General features: G+C 42.3%; 1 protein-coding gene across 1 annotated transcript; it reads right to left on the reverse strand.

The window, feature by feature from the left end:
* Positions 1 to 13,926: 13,926 nt before the first annotated feature.
* On the reverse strand, positions 13,927 to 16,953 carry steep1 (STING1 ER exit protein 1). The gene is made up of 7 exons (XM_035534939.2): positions 16,732 to 16,953; positions 16,228 to 16,345; positions 15,982 to 16,023; positions 15,712 to 15,856; positions 15,446 to 15,535; positions 14,675 to 14,767; positions 13,927 to 14,254 (listed from the first exon to the last, which is right to left on the reverse strand). Exons 1-7 carry the CDS (start codon positions 16,853 to 16,855, stop codon positions 14,192 to 14,194), a joined length of 675 nt encoding a protein of 224 aa, XP_035390832.1. The 5' UTR covers positions 16,856 to 16,953; the 3' UTR covers positions 13,927 to 14,191.
* Positions 16,954 to 17,193: the final 240 nt, after the last annotated feature.

Raw genomic sequence — 17,193 nt, forward strand, 5'->3', positions numbered from 1 at the left:
TACTTCACAATTACTTTATTCTGCCTCACATCAGGGTTATCCTGGAGGGTAGGGGCTATTAATCAGTAACACTGAACACAGCTACACATTAATAATGTAATAATTAATGAATAATGTATTCTCATCATTCGTCATTACTTCTAATCTGGGATTTTGTTAAGTGTCTGCATCTGTCTCTCAGGTGATCATGAAGCAAAGGGGTTTCCCCCCTCCCCCTGCTTATAATGTGAAAATAAAGCTCCAAATGTTAAGACTCACAGAGCATTCTTTCTCTTAACATGTATGACCCTACAAATGACCTTAATTTACAAAGGATATGATAGGTTAAAAACATTATTATTAAATACAACTCATACAGTAAATACCTAAAACATTTAGGCTAATGCTCTAACTGCACCGTGTGTTTGTGTGTGTGTGTGTGTGTGTGTGTGTGTGTGTGTGTGTGTGTGTGTGAGTACATTATGTGTACAAATATTGTATGTATTCAAAGACTGGGGGAATACCCATACACACATCATGTACACACTCTAGGTAGTAGATGAGCTCAACTGAACAGAAGGAGTGAGAGTGAGAGGAGAAAGAAGAGAGTGAGAGGAGAGACAGTGAGAGAAGAGAAGAGAGAGAGTCAGCTTCACAACTACATTACTCTGCCTCACTTTACTACCTCACTAAATTACCTCACATTTCTACCTTACAACTACATTACACTGCCTCACATTACTATCTCACAATTACATTACTCTGACTCACACTACTACCTCACAACTACATTACTCTGACTCTCATTACTACCTAATTACATACTACTACATTAAACACTGTGTTGTATTTATAAAAGGATGTGACAAGTTAGAAACACAGTTTTGTATTCATAAAGGATGTGATAGGGTAGAAATAGTGTTGTATTTATAAAGGATTTGATAGGGTAGAAACACGGTGTTGTATTTATAAAAGGAAGTGATAGGTTAGAAAGACGATGTTGTATTTATAAAGAATGTAATAGGTTAGAAACACAGTGTTGTATTTATAAAGGATGTTTGGTTAGAATCACAGTGGTAGCCTGTGGTGTTTTTAAGGTACTTGACTTGTAATCAGAAGGTCACTACTTTCCAAAATTGCTGCAACTTCAGCAGCTGTACACTTGTTGCGCAACATTTTCGCTAGCTAGGCGTCGATTGAATGAGGAAGGAATTGTTTCCGACATCAAGGGTAACGCCTTAGTGATTTCTTCATTGTTTATTTGATAGTTTTATACAAATTAACACACAAATTCACCAATCACACACGGAAAATACATGGCTGAGACCCGAGTGACACACGAACACGCGAATCACACGGTGAGGGGCGGATGACGTGTGACGTTAAACTATATTCTAACCTCTATATCAACCTCTCTTTATTCTTACCATTCACAAAATTTAAAGGAGAAGTTGCCCAGATTCAGGAAATGTTTGAACCACATTTCTTCATTGTCTTATCGCAAATATATTAATAATATGGCGAAACATCACAAATGACGACCAGCAAACGTAGGACCACTACGGGTTCACTGATCACTGATGTCTTGCCAAATAACATTTACCAACTGCAAAATGTTTTATTTTTATTTTTTGAGATTTAGATGAAATTAAGGACAGGAACATGTCAGAGACAACTTTATTTTTCAGCAACATCAAAACATCAACTTTGCAGGAAATGAAGTCATTATGTAAATATACACTTATGCATGAAAAGTCAGGAACTAGTATGGTGTAAGACCCCCTCTAGCCCAGCGAAGTCCAGCAACTCGACTGGTAATGCCTTTCACACGTGACAATGTATATTGAGGAATATTAAATGCCTGCACAACTTGGAATGTTGTGAAACAGAATATCCCATCTGTCTGTCACCCACTCTTATGCCTCTTTCAAACTCCGATAATTCACATTGCCTTGCCATGAGCATTCTGGCCAGTATCCATCCTCACTCAAGCAAACACTGTACATCTTAGCTCAGTGGGTTACACCACTGGTTTACCTTCACTTTGGTAAAGGAGACTGATGGTTTCAAATCCTGCCCAGGGCATCTCCAGTGTGGTCTCTTTGGCAGGGTCCTTTGTGCTGACCTGCAGTTGAAGATCATGGCTAAGCTGAGCACCTGTTTTAGCAGAACAACAAGACCAAGTGAAGTACCAACCAGACGGTATACAGCAACATTGATATTTGAGATGGATGGCTACAAGATTAATATTGTGTCCTCCATGGAGAAGAAGGTTAAAGAGCAGCACAGAGAGGATGCAACTAGGATGAGTAGGCACATGCCCAATACATGAGTGGGGCACAGAGAGGCATTGGCAGGAACACCAGAGGAGCCAAGCACCAGCTACTGGTGGATAAAACAGTCACCCGAGACTGTAAGACCAACAGACCAACCTGTGCACCACCTGGATTGACTACAAGAAAGCCTGTGATTGTGTCACTATTGAATGTGGGCTTTAACAAGCAATCACTGTAACTGCCATCAAAGTTGGACTGCAGAGAACAATCTGACCCTTTCTGCATTTGTAAAGTGCTAAGTGGCTCTTACACACTGATGTTACTTAGGCACAATTCATATTTTTCTTCTGAACACTTAATATGTGCAGAATGCCCAGTTCTCTAGCAAAATGTAACAAAAAGATAAAAATATACTTGGTGTTCCACTCTTGACCACTGGGCAGTGCTGTAGCACCACTCACTCAAAATCCATTTAAGAAGTTTAATCTTAGTGAACATCCAAGTGTGCGTGCATAAATCATGAAACATACTGGCTAGCGTGCCTGTAAGCATAATTGTACATTTCCATCAAGGTGATTTCTTAAATTTAATGTTTCATCAGCACAAAAGAAAATCGATTTCTTGTCCACAAAAAAAAAAATCTCAATCAAAATGCCTTCCTGTCATGGTTACCATTTATAGCATTTGTAAGTGGTGGGCATTGAAGATCGGCAGTCTGGGCACTCACAGCCAAACCAACGCATTTCCCCAAAATAAATGAAAGATTTCTAACTACTTTATATAATTTATGTATTTAAGTGCTGGATTGACTTATTAAAATTGTGAATATTGCAAGGTCATAATTACCTTGAAAACACTGGTAATTAGTTTGAAACCAGCAAAACGATGTAATGTAAAATGTTGACTGCACTCAATCATGATCTTAAAACACAAATATGGAGCTTAGTGATTCCGTATAGAGTAAAAGTTTGAATAATTCTTTACAAAAGTATAACACGTTTCATTAAGCAAAACATACTATATAGATATATTATTTAGTAATAAATACATTCCTAAATAATATTTGAACAAAGATTATTTGTGATTCTTAAAAATAAATAATTAAACACGACCAATTACCACATTCATATTTGAATTGAATGAATACATTTATTACAAGCAATATACTGAATAGTAAAATTATTCATATTTATTGCCTTCCAGAAATATAATGCAAATTCCGTGACATGACACTCACTGTACCTGCCACCAAAAAAAAAATGTAAAAAAAATTTTTTTTTAAATAAATAAATGAACAAAGAATATTTGTGATTCTTAAAAATACTGAATTAAGCTCTGCCCTCACTCTGAGCAGTGATACGGCTTCTCTCTTGTGGGAGTGCGCTGGTGTCACTGGAGATTACTCTGACAAAACTCTCAACACACTGAGCAGTGATACGGGATTTGTTGTGTGGATAAGCCAATCTGACAACACACGGCAAGAAGAAACATGTTTGGTACGGCAGTCTGTACAAGGCCGGTTTCTGGGTATGGAGGTATGGTAGTGCTACCCTGAACATAGATAATGGCCATTTAACATGGCATCATGTACACACAATGGTTTAAATGACTGATCTTACATAACTACTTTTATTGTGAGTTGTTTGGTTGAGATGGATGTCAAGGTTCATGATACTGTGTGAGCTCGCTGCAGCTCCATCTCAGAACAACTGGGCTAATGCTAACAAAGATGGGAAAGAAACACTCAGTTAAACTTACAGAAAAGGCGTTGCTTGGAAAACTAGAATCCCTATATAAACAAAGAAATGTAAACTAAAGCATCTAATCTAAAAGGATTATTGAAGAGCTTTGTCAAAATCAGCCACCCCAGTTGTAGATCTGCAAAGTGTAGTCATTCATCTAGTATGTTTGCACTCCTACAAGTTGAGGCAGAAAGAGCAGTGCTTGTTGCTCACGCTGCTTCCTTATAGGAAAAGTATATTCTGGAGAAGCAAGCAGCTGAGGAGGAGGAGAAAGGAGCACATAGAACGATGCAGACATAGCTTCTTCTACTGCTAAACTGTCAAATTTGAAAACATATGGTGCACCAACTGTAATATCTGATGGGATGGAGTCCTATTTTAAAAAGGGAGCAAAACCAAAAGGAGTTCCTTTACCAACCATTCCAGAAAGAAAGCTGTAGAACTTAACTGGAGCTGCAAGGCAAATGCTTCTTCATACCACATTGTTACCTCCAGAAACAAAGGTGCATATGTCTTCTGGACATAAATGAAATAGCTTCAGTAAATTTTCTGCAAAGACTAAATGAAATAGCAGGAATGTTAATACAACATCAAAATGATCACCTTATTCCCCCAAGGGGATTTCTCATTTTTAAGGCAACATAGAACATAGAAACTCCATGTTACGAACCCCAGGAACAACTCTCAGCCCCGCACAGCCATGATCACTCGCCAGAGTGACTCACCAGAATTCTAGTGCACACCTGATTCCTATTCCCCTCATTACCAACCCCTTTATAAGCTCCTCCTCCCCGTATACTAGTCGCAAAGTATTGCTCACCTATGTGGCGCACCGAGCGGTTTTTCATTTGTGTGTTTTCCCGGTTATTGACTCCTGCCTGCTTTCTAGACCTCGTCACCTGTCTGACCCTCGGACACCTCCTGAACACCACCCAGTGCTTTGACCCTGGACCAACCCAACCACACTTACCTGTCCCTCGTTTCGAGTTCATGCATTTAAACCCTGTTGTGTGCCTTGGTCGTGGCTGTTCATTGTTTGTTTGTTGGTTTCATTGTTTCATGGTTTGAATTAATGTTTAAGGGTTGTTTCTTTGTGCTCCGTGTCTTTGTGTTTATCTTAGCCTTCATGTTTCCTAGTCCTGAGTGTTCCCTAGCCTTAATTCTTAGCCTGCTTCCCTAGTTAGCCTTCGTGTTTTTGTTTTGTAATGTTTCCTAGTACTCTCCATGTTGGCTCTATGACCCTGGACTGTATTAACGACTCTGATTTTGGATTTGTCCCTATTAAATCTCGCTCTTCTCAGCACATGGGTCCACCTCCTTACTGCTCAACATTGCAGGCGGTCCTTGCCCTGCAAACACACAGAGCTCAACAGTGGCAATTTGGCAGTCGGCAACCTTCCGATTACAAGTCAAGTACATTAACCATAACATTATTGCTAACTTTTCTTTGACCTATATCCAGAAAGTGATATACATGTGGTATCCATGGATGGAACCTGAGATATGAATTAATAGCTGTGTTTTAGATATTCCAGGATATGAATCAAATGTGATCAAAATTAAGTGCTAAGTACTTCACGAAGCTTTATCTACACAGTGACTATAACCTCATCAGGATTAGGGAGGGAGACAAATGGAAGTCTGAATGGCCACACCTCAGCACTCTCCGTGTTTTAGACATTCGTGAATGAGGTCCTGAGTGAGTTCCTAGGAGTTTATTGCTTACATCAATAACATCTTGATCTAGTCACCATTGCTGGACCAGCATGTACATGACATATTCCAGGTCCTCCATACTCTCCTACACAATGGCCTCCATTGTAAGTTGGAGAGTTTTACCTCTGTGAGATGAATTTCCTTGGTTACATCATCAAGGAGGCCTACATACAAATGCAAGCTGGCAAGGTGGAGGCAGTCACTGAGTGGTCCCGACTCCAGACACACCACCAGCTGCAGAGAGACTTTAACCATTGTTCCATGAACAAAATTTGAACCAAATTTGAATTGGAATTAAAATCCATGGTTTGACCTGTCTGCTTTTTTATTACCAACAGTCCATTATCACAGATTAATATCATGTGTTATCATATTAAATTCATATGGGAAAGATATTTTTGCATCAGGATACACTTAATCACAACGCTCAGCACCATCACAGATCATTGTGGCAGGAAGGCTCTGGAATTGCCAATCTGCTGTCCAGAAGGCTGACTTCATCTCAGTATCCCTCCACTCCCTACACCTCCTGGCTCTAACAAAAACATGGATCACCCCTGAGCACTTGGTGACTCCTGCTGCCCTGTCCTCTGCCTTTTTATTTATCCATTCTCCGAGGCGTCTTGGCAGGGGTGGTGGCACAGGTTTACTATTGTCTCAAGAGTGGCGTTTCACTCCACTTTCCTTCTCTACTGTTTCCATCTCCTCTTTGAATTTCATGGCATTTCATGCCATTCATGCCATTTCATGCCAGTGTCTTTCCCCACCAATCTTCTTATCATTGTCATCTACCGCCATCCAGGTTCATTAGATCACTTCATTGGTGAGCGCGACATCCCCCTTAGTCAATTTCCCATTGAAGGAAATCCACTCAATCTCCTTGGACACTTCAACCTTCCATCAGACAAGCTGCATTCCTCCTGCATCCTTCCGCTGTTGACAGCATTTGACCTCACCCTCAACCACTCTCCTCTGACTCACAAAGCAGGCAATGTTCTAGACCTGATCTTCACCCGTACCACCACAACATCGGACATCATAGTTACCCCCCTCCACCTCTTGGACCATCACTTTCTATCCTTCTCTCGCTCCCTTCCTTCTCTTTCCATCCAGTCCTCCCCAACATGTTCCCCCTCCTTCAATCACAATCTCCCTCTTCCCTTACTTCTACTATTTTATCTGCCCTTCCTCACCCTGACTCTCTGTCTTCTCTCTCTTTGGACATAGTTACATATTCTTTCATTTCTACACTCTCCTCATCAATGAATCTTCTGTGCCCTCTCTCCTCTAGACCTGCCCACCTGCCCCCTGGCTAACATAAACACTATGCTGCCACAGGAGAGAAGGTCTGCAGAGAGGCGGTGACCTCAGCTCATACCAGTCTCTTTTTTCCAAGTTCTCACTGGAAGTAACATCTGCAAAGTCATCCTACTACAGAGAAAAATTCGAATCATCAGCATCCAATCCATGCAAGATCTTCACTTTTTTTTTCTGTCCTTAATCCTCCCCCTCCCCCTCCTTCCTCATCTCTTACTCCTGAGGATGTCATCACCTTCTTTGAGGAGGAGGTTGCAGCAATCCACCAGTCCTTTTCCTCTGTTCCCACTCTTCCAACCAGTGTGCATTCCTCAACATCCAACTCTCTTTTTCTTTTTATCTTTTCTCTTCAGACAAAATTCTTCAACTCCTGACTTCCAGCAATCTGACTACATGTCCGCTAGATCCAATTCCTTCCACTCTGTTCCAGACAATCACACAACTTCTGGATATGTGCCAACTGCATTCAAAACCACCAGGGTGGTACCAATCTTCAAGAAGATCACACTCGATGGCACCAATGTTACCAACTATAGACCGGTATCACTTCTCTCTTTCCTCTCAAAAGCCCTTGAACGAGCAGATCAATTGTCTCTTTTCCTCACCCAGAACCAGCTGCATGATCTCAGTCTGGCTACAAACCAGCACATTCTACAGAAACAGCCCTCATAGCAGTAACGGAGAAACTTCATGCTGCTAAAGCTGGCAACTGTCATCTGTTTTGATTCCTAGACCTTTCGGCAGCGTTTGACACAGTGAACCACAACAATCTTTTCTTTGTTCTCTTCATGCTTGGAGATGGTTTCAGTCTTATCTGGAGGGACGGTCCTATCAGGTGACATGTAGAGGATCCACATTTAAACCATGTAGACTTTCCACTGGAGTTCCACAGGGCTCAGAATTAGGCCCCCTTCTCTTCTCTTGGTGATGTAATATCTTCTCATGGTTTCTCCTACTACTGCTATGCTGATGACACTCAATTATTTCTTTCTTTTCCACCCTCTGACATGCAGGTCTCAAGACATATCTCAGCATGCTTGACTGACATTGTGTCACCACTTTATTATCTTCGTTACTGGATTCACCCACCAAACTTTAAAATGTTGGCTTCAGATAAAACAAATTTTGAAATGTCATTCCTAAAGGATTTACCACTATTCTGTTTCAGAAAAGAACTTGTTACTTGTTCTCTTCATCACATATTGTTTCTTATACATTATGCAGTGCAACCGAGATGTAGCTGATACACAGAGACTCATGCAGAAGGTGTTGCACACCTGTTGGGACTGGTACAAACATTGCACACACTTCTACCATTTATTCATGTACAGATCACTTTGTCCATGTTATACCCCTGCAGTCATTGGTAAGATATAACAGAATACTCAAGTAAACCACAAGAAGTATTAGCTCCTGTAATTTACAAATTCATAATATTCTACCATAATAAATACATGTTTTATGAAATCATAAAAAGATATACCCTCAGCTCACATCTATCAAATACCTATCAACACACTGCGGGTACAATTTAAACAATTATATATCATAGCCTTTTCACTGTTCATAAACATCACAATACAAATGGAAGGATATTCATACAGTGGGTGAAATAAGTATTGAACACGTCACCTAAGTAAATATAAAGGTGCTATTGACATGAAATTCTCATCAGATGTCGGTAGCAACCCATCCAATTCACACATGCAAAGAAATCAAACCATAGATGTCCATAAATTATGTGTAATAATGAGAAATGACAGGGAAAAAGTGTTGAACACGCTTACTGTAATTTATTTAATACTTCATACAAAAGCCTTTGTTGGTGATGACAGCTTCAAGACACCTCCTGTATGGAGAAACTAGTCTCATACATTGCTCAGGTGTGATTTTGGCCCATTCTTACACATAAATCTTTTTGGTGTTTTAAATGTGGGACTCCACTGTCTTATTTGTAACCACACTCTCCTTGTTAGCACACACCTGCACATGGTATTATTGTTGTCTGTATTTAAACTGTTGTGTTCTTGATTATGTTCACATTAGTGTTGCACATTATATTTGTGAGCTGTGTTCGCCGTTGCCCGTGTTCACCGTGCCTGTTCTATATGATTTGCCACTGTGTTAGTTATTCGTGTTTGTATAATAAACGTCTGTCTCCATCGAGGGAGCCTGTGTTTCCTGCTCCTCACCCTGTGGCACTCGGGCCATTACAGAAAGACCGACCGCCACAGGACGCTTACTCTCTCTTTGTTCAATGGACTTCTCATGGGGATGCGCTCAAGGGTACAATATCGGGAGACCGCAGAGCAGGCGCTTCACGGGGAGAAGCTTGCTGCTCCCAAGCTGGGGGATATTCCCAAAGCCACGGCATTTCCCGAGGGATCCTGTTGCTGACATCCCAAGCCGCTGCCTGGATTCCTGGCTGTCGGGGAGTGGACCGCAACCAGAGCTCGGGCCATACCGGAGGAAAAGGAGAGAGCCCACTCCAGCTGAGGAGGAGAATGCCCCCTGGAATTTCTTGCGGGGGGGGGGGGGGGGGGGTGGCTAGGGCTACCGAGCCGGGACCACGGCGAGCCGAAGGGCTCCATTGGGTCCGCTATATAGGTGGTCTGTTGGAGTCAGCTAGGTCCCTGGCTAACACTGTAGTAGCCTGTGTTCTCCCTCTTCCAAGTACAGGCCATGAACACTGGACGGGTCCGCCCAAAGCCCTGGAGGAGGACTGCTTCAGGGGCTCTCCATGGGTGATTGGCAATAGGTGGGCTGTAGTTTGTGGCAGCATGTCTGGACCCATGGAGGACGTCCCCCTCTGTAAATTGGGATCATGACCACATACTAAAGCATATACCACTATGATTTTGTCAATCATATCAGTAATGATTCAAAATGTATTCAAATATAATTCACAAGAAGCAAACTTAGTCATTTCCCACTGGTATTAATGGTTGTTTCATGCAGAGTAACCTACCACCGTTTTCCCACCTTGAGAAAATCAATTTAGCCTTTTTCTACCAGTAGTGTACAGTACAAAAATACACTTGCTAAATGTTGTGAAAGTTTAAAAGAACATTGTACCAACATCTTTACAGTATTTTACTTGACTCAACCTGTATCGTAATTTTAATGACAGACATGCTGGCAGAACTGGCCTTTTTCCATGCATGCACATTCCACTACTTTAAAAAGGTTGTTGTAATTTAATGTATTAAAGTTTGTTTCATGTATATCTGGTTAAATATCAGTTATTTACTGATATTGAAACCATGAAACTGATGGTGACAATGAAATAGAGGAGAGTGTCAGAAGACAGCAAAGAATATAATCCAGACCAAGAGACAGCCATATCGAACAATCCGGTGAGGAGGAAGAGGGCCCTGCTGAGGTCGTTATTACATTCTGTTAAAAGAATGGGAATATTTCCTGGTCTTCATTCCCACCTGAGAGTAGAGGTCAACTGTTGGATGAAAATGTTATACCATATCCTATCTTACTGACATAATACTGCTCCGAACAGTTCTTGACAAGGCTATGGAAACCAAAGTGATTAAAAAAAGAACTTGGATGGGCGAGGTGTTTGAAAAGACATCTGACAAGAGACAGACTGAACAAACATACAAGCAAATGTATCATAATCAAATCAAAATTTATTTATATAGCACTTTTTACTACAGATGTTGTCTCAAAGCAGCTTTACAAATGTCCATGTCCAAGCCCCCGGTGAGCAAGCCAAGCGTGACAGTGGCAAGGAAAAACTCTATCACGTAACATCAAACCCAGTTTATGTCCAGATTTTCTCACATACACTCTGCCCTCGTACAAATACATCGCTCCTGAACAGTAGGTGGTGCTGTGGGTACATGTCACAAGATGTTCAAAGTTCAAAGAGGTTTTATTGTCATTTCAGCTATATATAAGTACACAACAAAAACGAGACAATGTTCCTCCAGGACTATGGTGCAACACAAAACAACAGTGCAACAGACAACATGCTACACAAGTGCAAACAGTCCAATATAGTGCAAAAATGTCATTAAATAAACATTAAATAAACAATAATAAATACAGGACAGGACAAATACAAAATGAGTAGACAGTGCAATTATTTAGTCCAGTACACAGTACTGGGCATATGTAAAGCGAGTTGTGCATAGGAATCAGTGACATGCTACCCTGAACATGGCAGTCACCGGTAGCAGCCAGAACAGTTCAGAGTACAGTGCTGGTTTAGTACAGTACTCTAGCAGCAAGTAGGATAATGTGCAAGACTGCAAAAGGAGTGCATAATTTATTTGTGTGAGGTTTGACTTCAGCACTAGTCCGATGCAAAACAATGTGTGAGTGTGTGTATAGATATGTATGTATGTACGTATGTATGTATGTATGTGTGTGTGTGTGTGACTGTGTATAAGCATGTGTGTGTGTGTGTATAAAAGTGCCCATTTTTGGAATCTGAATTGGAATTGGAGTTAGCCAGAGATCAGGAGTCTAATGGCTCCTGGGAAGAAGCTGTTGCACAGTCTGGAGGTGCGGGACTGGATACTGCGGTACCTTCTTCCAGATGGCAAAAGGGTGAACAGTTCATGTGAGGGGTGTGTGGAGTCTTTCACAATGTTGGTGGCTTTCCGGATGCAGCGTGTTGTGTAGATGTTCGTGATGGAGGGAAGAGAGACCCCAATGATCTTCTCAGCTGTTCTCACTATTCTCTGGAGGGTCTTGTGGTCAAAGGCAGTGCAGTTCCCAAACCAGGTAATGATGCAGCTGCTCAGGATGCTCTCTATAGTAGCTCTATAGAAGGTAGTGAGGATGGGTGATGGGAGATGGGCTTTCCTCAGCTTCCGAAGGAAGACGTCTCTTGGTGATGGAACTGGTGTTCAGGGTCCAGGTGAGGTTCTCCGCTATGTGAACACCAAGGAACTTGATGTTCTTGACGATCTCCACTGAGGGGCTGTTGATGGCAAGTGGGGAGTGATCTCGCCTTGCTCTCCTGAAGTCAACAACCATTTCTTTTGTCTTGTCAACATTCAGATACAGGTTGTTGACCTTACACCAGCTCACCAGTTCTTGCACCTCCTCTGTATGCTGACTCATTGACTTTGTTGATGAGACCCACCACGGTTGTGTCATCAGCGAACTTGATGATGTGATTCGAACTCTACATCGCTGCACAGTCATGAGTCAGTAGTGTAAACAGCAGAGGGCTGAGTACACTGCCCTGGGGAGCACCAGTACTCAGTGTGGTGGTGTTGTAAGTGTTGCTCCTAATCCGGACTGACTGAGGTCTACCAGTCAAGAAATCCAGGATCCAGTTGCAGAGGGAGGTGTTCAAGCCCAGTAAGCTCAACTTTCCAATCAGATGCTGAGGAACAATGGTGTTGAATGCTGAACTGAAGTCTATGAACAGCATTCTTATGTAGGTGCCCTTTTTATCCAGATGTGTGAGTGCCAGATGAAGTGTGGTGGAGATGGCATCATCTGTAGAGCGGTTGGAGCAGTACGCGAACTGCAGGGGGTCCAGAGACGGGGGAAGCTGGGTCTTGATGTGTCTCATGACGAGTCTCTTGAAGCACTTCATGATGATGGATGTGAGTGCGATGGGACGGTAGTCGTTGAGACACGACACCGTGGGCTTCTTCGACATGGGGACAATGGTGGTGGTCTTGAAGCATGTTGGGACCACGGCACAGCTCAAAGAGATCTTGAAGATGTCTGTCAGGACATCTGCAAGCTGGTCAGCATTCTCTGAGCACACGACCCGGGATGTTGTCTGGTCCAGCAGCTTTCTGTTGTGACTGCGGGGAAAAGCACTCCAGCCGAGCCTTGAGTCAAAGTGAAGGCTGTCGTCTTTCTATCAGGTGAGTTTGTGTTTCTGTATGTTTGCTGGTCTGTCTAATGTCCACGATTTTTCTCCACTGTAACCTTGTCTGTGATTCATAGTTCATTCCTCTTTTAACATCCACTCAAAAAAGTTCAATTGCCATAACTTAAAGTTAACCTAAGATAGCTATTAGTAAGTGAAACTGCTTATATAGCCTAGACAATTACAGTGTATTGGTGAATAGACGGCTTAGATCATTACATTGTACTGGTGAATCGATGGCTTAGACCATTACAGTGTACTGGTGAATAGAGGTCTTAGATTAGTTTACTGGAGAATAGACATCTTAGATCATTACAGTGTACTGGTACTGGTAAATAGAGGGTTTAGATCAGTGTACTGGTGAATAGAGGGCTTAGATTAGTGTATTGGTGAAGAGTGTGTTTAGATTAGTGTACTGGTGAATAGAGGGCTTAGATCATTACAGTGTACTGGTGACTAGAGGTCTTAGATTAGTATACTCAAGAGAAGGGGTATAGATCAGTGTACTGGTGAATACTTAGAGCATGTGAATGGTGATTTTTTTTACTGGATTTGAAATTTCCTCTTTATTATTATACTTTTGAAAGAAAGAAATAAAAAGAATTATTGAGAGAGAGAGATGGGGTGAGAAAATGAGAGTGTGTGTTGGGGGGAAGGGAGAGAGAGAGAGAGAGAGAGAGAGAGAGAGAGAGAGAGAGAGAGAGAGAGAGACAGAGACAGACTGTGAGTGTGAGGGAGAGGGGGAGAGAGAGAGAGACAGAGAATGTGAGGGAGAGTGAAAGAGAGTGTGTTGCTACGGTATTAAGAGTAGACCAGTAGTTGGACAGGTGTAGTGGTATCTGTGGTTAAAGTACTTGACTTATAATTGGCAGGTTGCAGGTTCAAGCCCCACCAATATCACTGTTGGGACCCAGAGCATGGCACTCAATTGCTCAAGTTGTGCTCAGTCATAATTGTAAGTCACTTTGCATAAAAGTGCCAGCTACATGCCATAAATGTAATTGACAGGTAAAACATCATGATGTCAGCCATCAGGAGGTAGAGTGGTCTCTGTAAATATTTATTTAAAAGAAAAAACAAAAATACATATATACAAAATAAATTCCAGATGGCTTAGAAAAATTATTCCTCTCATGTTTCATCACACTCAAAAACACAGGCTGCACATTTAGGACAAAACATCAAATGCACTGTAGTAAAATATAGTTCCCACCTGCATTTCTGTTTCTGATGCTGTGTCTCACAAAACAACACACAGCTGGCTTGACGCGACCAGGACACACAGACAGACACACACAGACACACTATTTGAACTGGTTATCAATAAGGGTTCCCTTCATCTTTGCCTTCTTAGCTTCTAGTTCAGCCTGAAAAAAAGAAAGCAAAGCAGTTACTCACACACACACACACACACACACACACACATACAGAACAACTACACGTTAACACACGTCTACACACGTCATTATATCGAACACACCACAAAGGTTTTTCTTTTTTTTTTAAATAATAATAAAAAATAATAAAAACACACTGAACATGCCGTATGAACGCAGCCTCATGTGGAACACAGCCGGTGCTGTTCCCTAATCAGACCAGTTTTCCCCTCAGTTCTACACAAGAGGTTTTACACGCCCAATAGAGACATGCACGTTCCACCATGTGAGGGAGCGGGTGGGAATATTTATTTGGTTAGCTTTGTGAGCATGACTGTCAGAATGTCAGTGTTCTCACCAGCTCTTTTCTTTCATGTGTGTGTGTCTGTCTGTCTGTGTGTGTGGTCTCACCAGTTCCTGCAGTCTTTTCTTGCTCATTCCTTTCCTCTCTAGTTGTTTCTCGATGACTTTAGCATTCTGAGCATAAGAGTCCGCCACCTCCCTCTGGAAGAAGTAGCCAATCACAATGTTCACATCACTTATTTTTAATATTCCCTTCTAGAAAAAAAAAAAAGAAGCAGCCAGTCACAATGTTCACATCACTTATTGTTTTTAATATTCCCTATTGGAAGAAAAAGGAATCAAATCAATTACATCACCAATTACTACAACATTCATAATAATTTTGATATGTATGAATTTGAATCTATCAGCCATTTCAAAGCAATCACAAGTGTATCACATTAGAAAACCGGTCACATCACAACAGGGAGGCAATCCCACTACATTTGAAGGTCATGTGGAACTATGCAACAGGTTACACCGGGCGAGGCCACACCAGCAGGTTCCAGGTCCAGCCCACAGGACCCCTGGTTTGCATACGACTGTACTTCCTCCAAGACAAAACACCTGACTAAACTCATCTGGTAATTACCAAGCCCTTCACACCTCACTCAGGTGTGTGGAAGCAGACCAGACAGTGACGTGTGCAGGGTGTAACGTGCATCTTCAGCTAACTCGGGTAACTCCAAATACCCTGGTTAAAGAATAAACACTGTGTACTAACAGCCAAACACGTATTCTGGCTAGAACTCTAGAATAATCTAAATTTTTATCATGAGCCAATCACAATCCATACGGCTTGGTTTCAGTACAAAGATCCAATCACAGTACAGCACTCACCGCCTCGATCTCTTCCTCTTCCTCATCAATGGTTGACACGGTAACAGAACTGAACTTGCCCATGTCTTTGGTGCGTTTCGTCATCATCACCTGGAAGACAGTCGTAAACACACACACACAGAAAAGCCTTTAAAACACCAGAAATTATGAAGAAGAAGTGTGTGTGTATATATGAGCGAGAGAGAGTGTTTATAGCAAAGCACTAACATTTATGTAATGTAATTTGTGTCACTGTGTGTCATCATGTGTGCGTGTGTGTGTCTTACTCTGACTTTCTTTGGTGCCTCGGGTTTCTGGCTGTAGACGTTGGTGTTGCCAAAGCCCTCGCCAAACTTGACCACGGCACCATCCACGATGAACGTCACAGGAGTGTTCTTCATCTGGTGCTGATAGAACAGGAGGAGGCCACACCTACAGAACACACGCGCATGTGCACGCACGAATTTCAGCTCAACTGGTTTTCCTTCCTTTTTTGAAGTACAGGCAAATTCTCTATGGTTTAGATTTGAATCTGATGTGAGTGAAGGTCATCATACTTCCCACACTTCTTCCGGTATTGTCGCTCGATCCCCTCCGCCCTGAAAAACATTTAACCACCTTTGTTTAAAAACACCAGCACAGCCAACCCTGTTTCAAACACTGGCAGTCACCTTTGTTTACAAACAGTCAGCATTGATCATTTTATTAGAATAGTAATGTGCGAATACATTCACACGTGCACGTACATATCCATCACCCACACAATAACAAAAACACAGGTGTGTAGGGGCGAACACACACACCTTTTCAAGTACACGCTCTCATCCTCTTCCACGTTGCAGAACTTGTGCGCGTGTTTCGCTGCGTCAATGACTCGTGCCTTGTCCCGTGGTCTCATGGGTAACTTCTCCAGCTGGCAGTCTTAAAGAGTTAAAGGTTCATTCAGCCAATACGAATGCTCAACACTTAATTAAAAATAATTTCAAAGGTCGTATCTCTAGGCGGAGAAATGGTGAGATTCCGTGCTGCGACACGGCGAATCTCCGTTGTGTGTGAGGACACAAGGTCGCTAGTCTGAGAAAGACAGTCAACTGTGTCCGGATCATCCGCTAGCCGACAGACTAGTGAGCTAAGATAGAACAGGAGCGAAACTAGTTTGGTCTGGACCGATTCAAGGCAATGGATAACGTTGTAGTTAAAACACAAAAATCAAAGAAAACGTTCGTGTGTGTGTTTATAACAACTAAAAACCCGCCTCTGCCAGGAACTCTTTTGTTTATACAAACTAACTAGCTATGCTAACGTACCCAGCACGAGCACCATTTGCCCACATAAACAGTAGTACACGTGCAGCGGCTTCTCTCCATCGTCGTACTCCTCTCTGTCTCGCGTGTCCGAACACACCACACTCCGTGACACAACTTTAGGCATTTATGTAAGTAACGGCGAGGTATCTCATCCACAACAAATCAAACCAAACGACACCTCGAATTTCACGTCTCACCCGCAACGCTCGAGACGTCGCTTAGGTATGACGTTTTTACGTCGGCGTGCGACGCAAGAGGAGCGTTTGGGATTCGAGGGTCGCGAGATGGCGCTGTACACGCGACATAACCGTAGCAGCGTCTCGTGAACGACTAACCGGGCGCACGTGACCGTGGCTCAGACCCCGGTAACCGGCCTGATCTTGGTGGCTGTCACACGTAGTCTATTCTAACGAGCGCAGCCCCGCGCTGTAGGCTGAAGGCCACACTTAGGCAAAATGAAGC

This window comes from Electrophorus electricus, chromosome 18 (assembly GCF_041902795.1).
Source record: "Electrophorus electricus isolate QZ-2024a chromosome 18, ASM4190279v1, whole genome shotgun sequence".
NCBI classification, from domain to species: Eukaryota; Metazoa; Chordata; class Actinopteri; order Gymnotiformes; family Gymnotidae; genus Electrophorus; species Electrophorus electricus.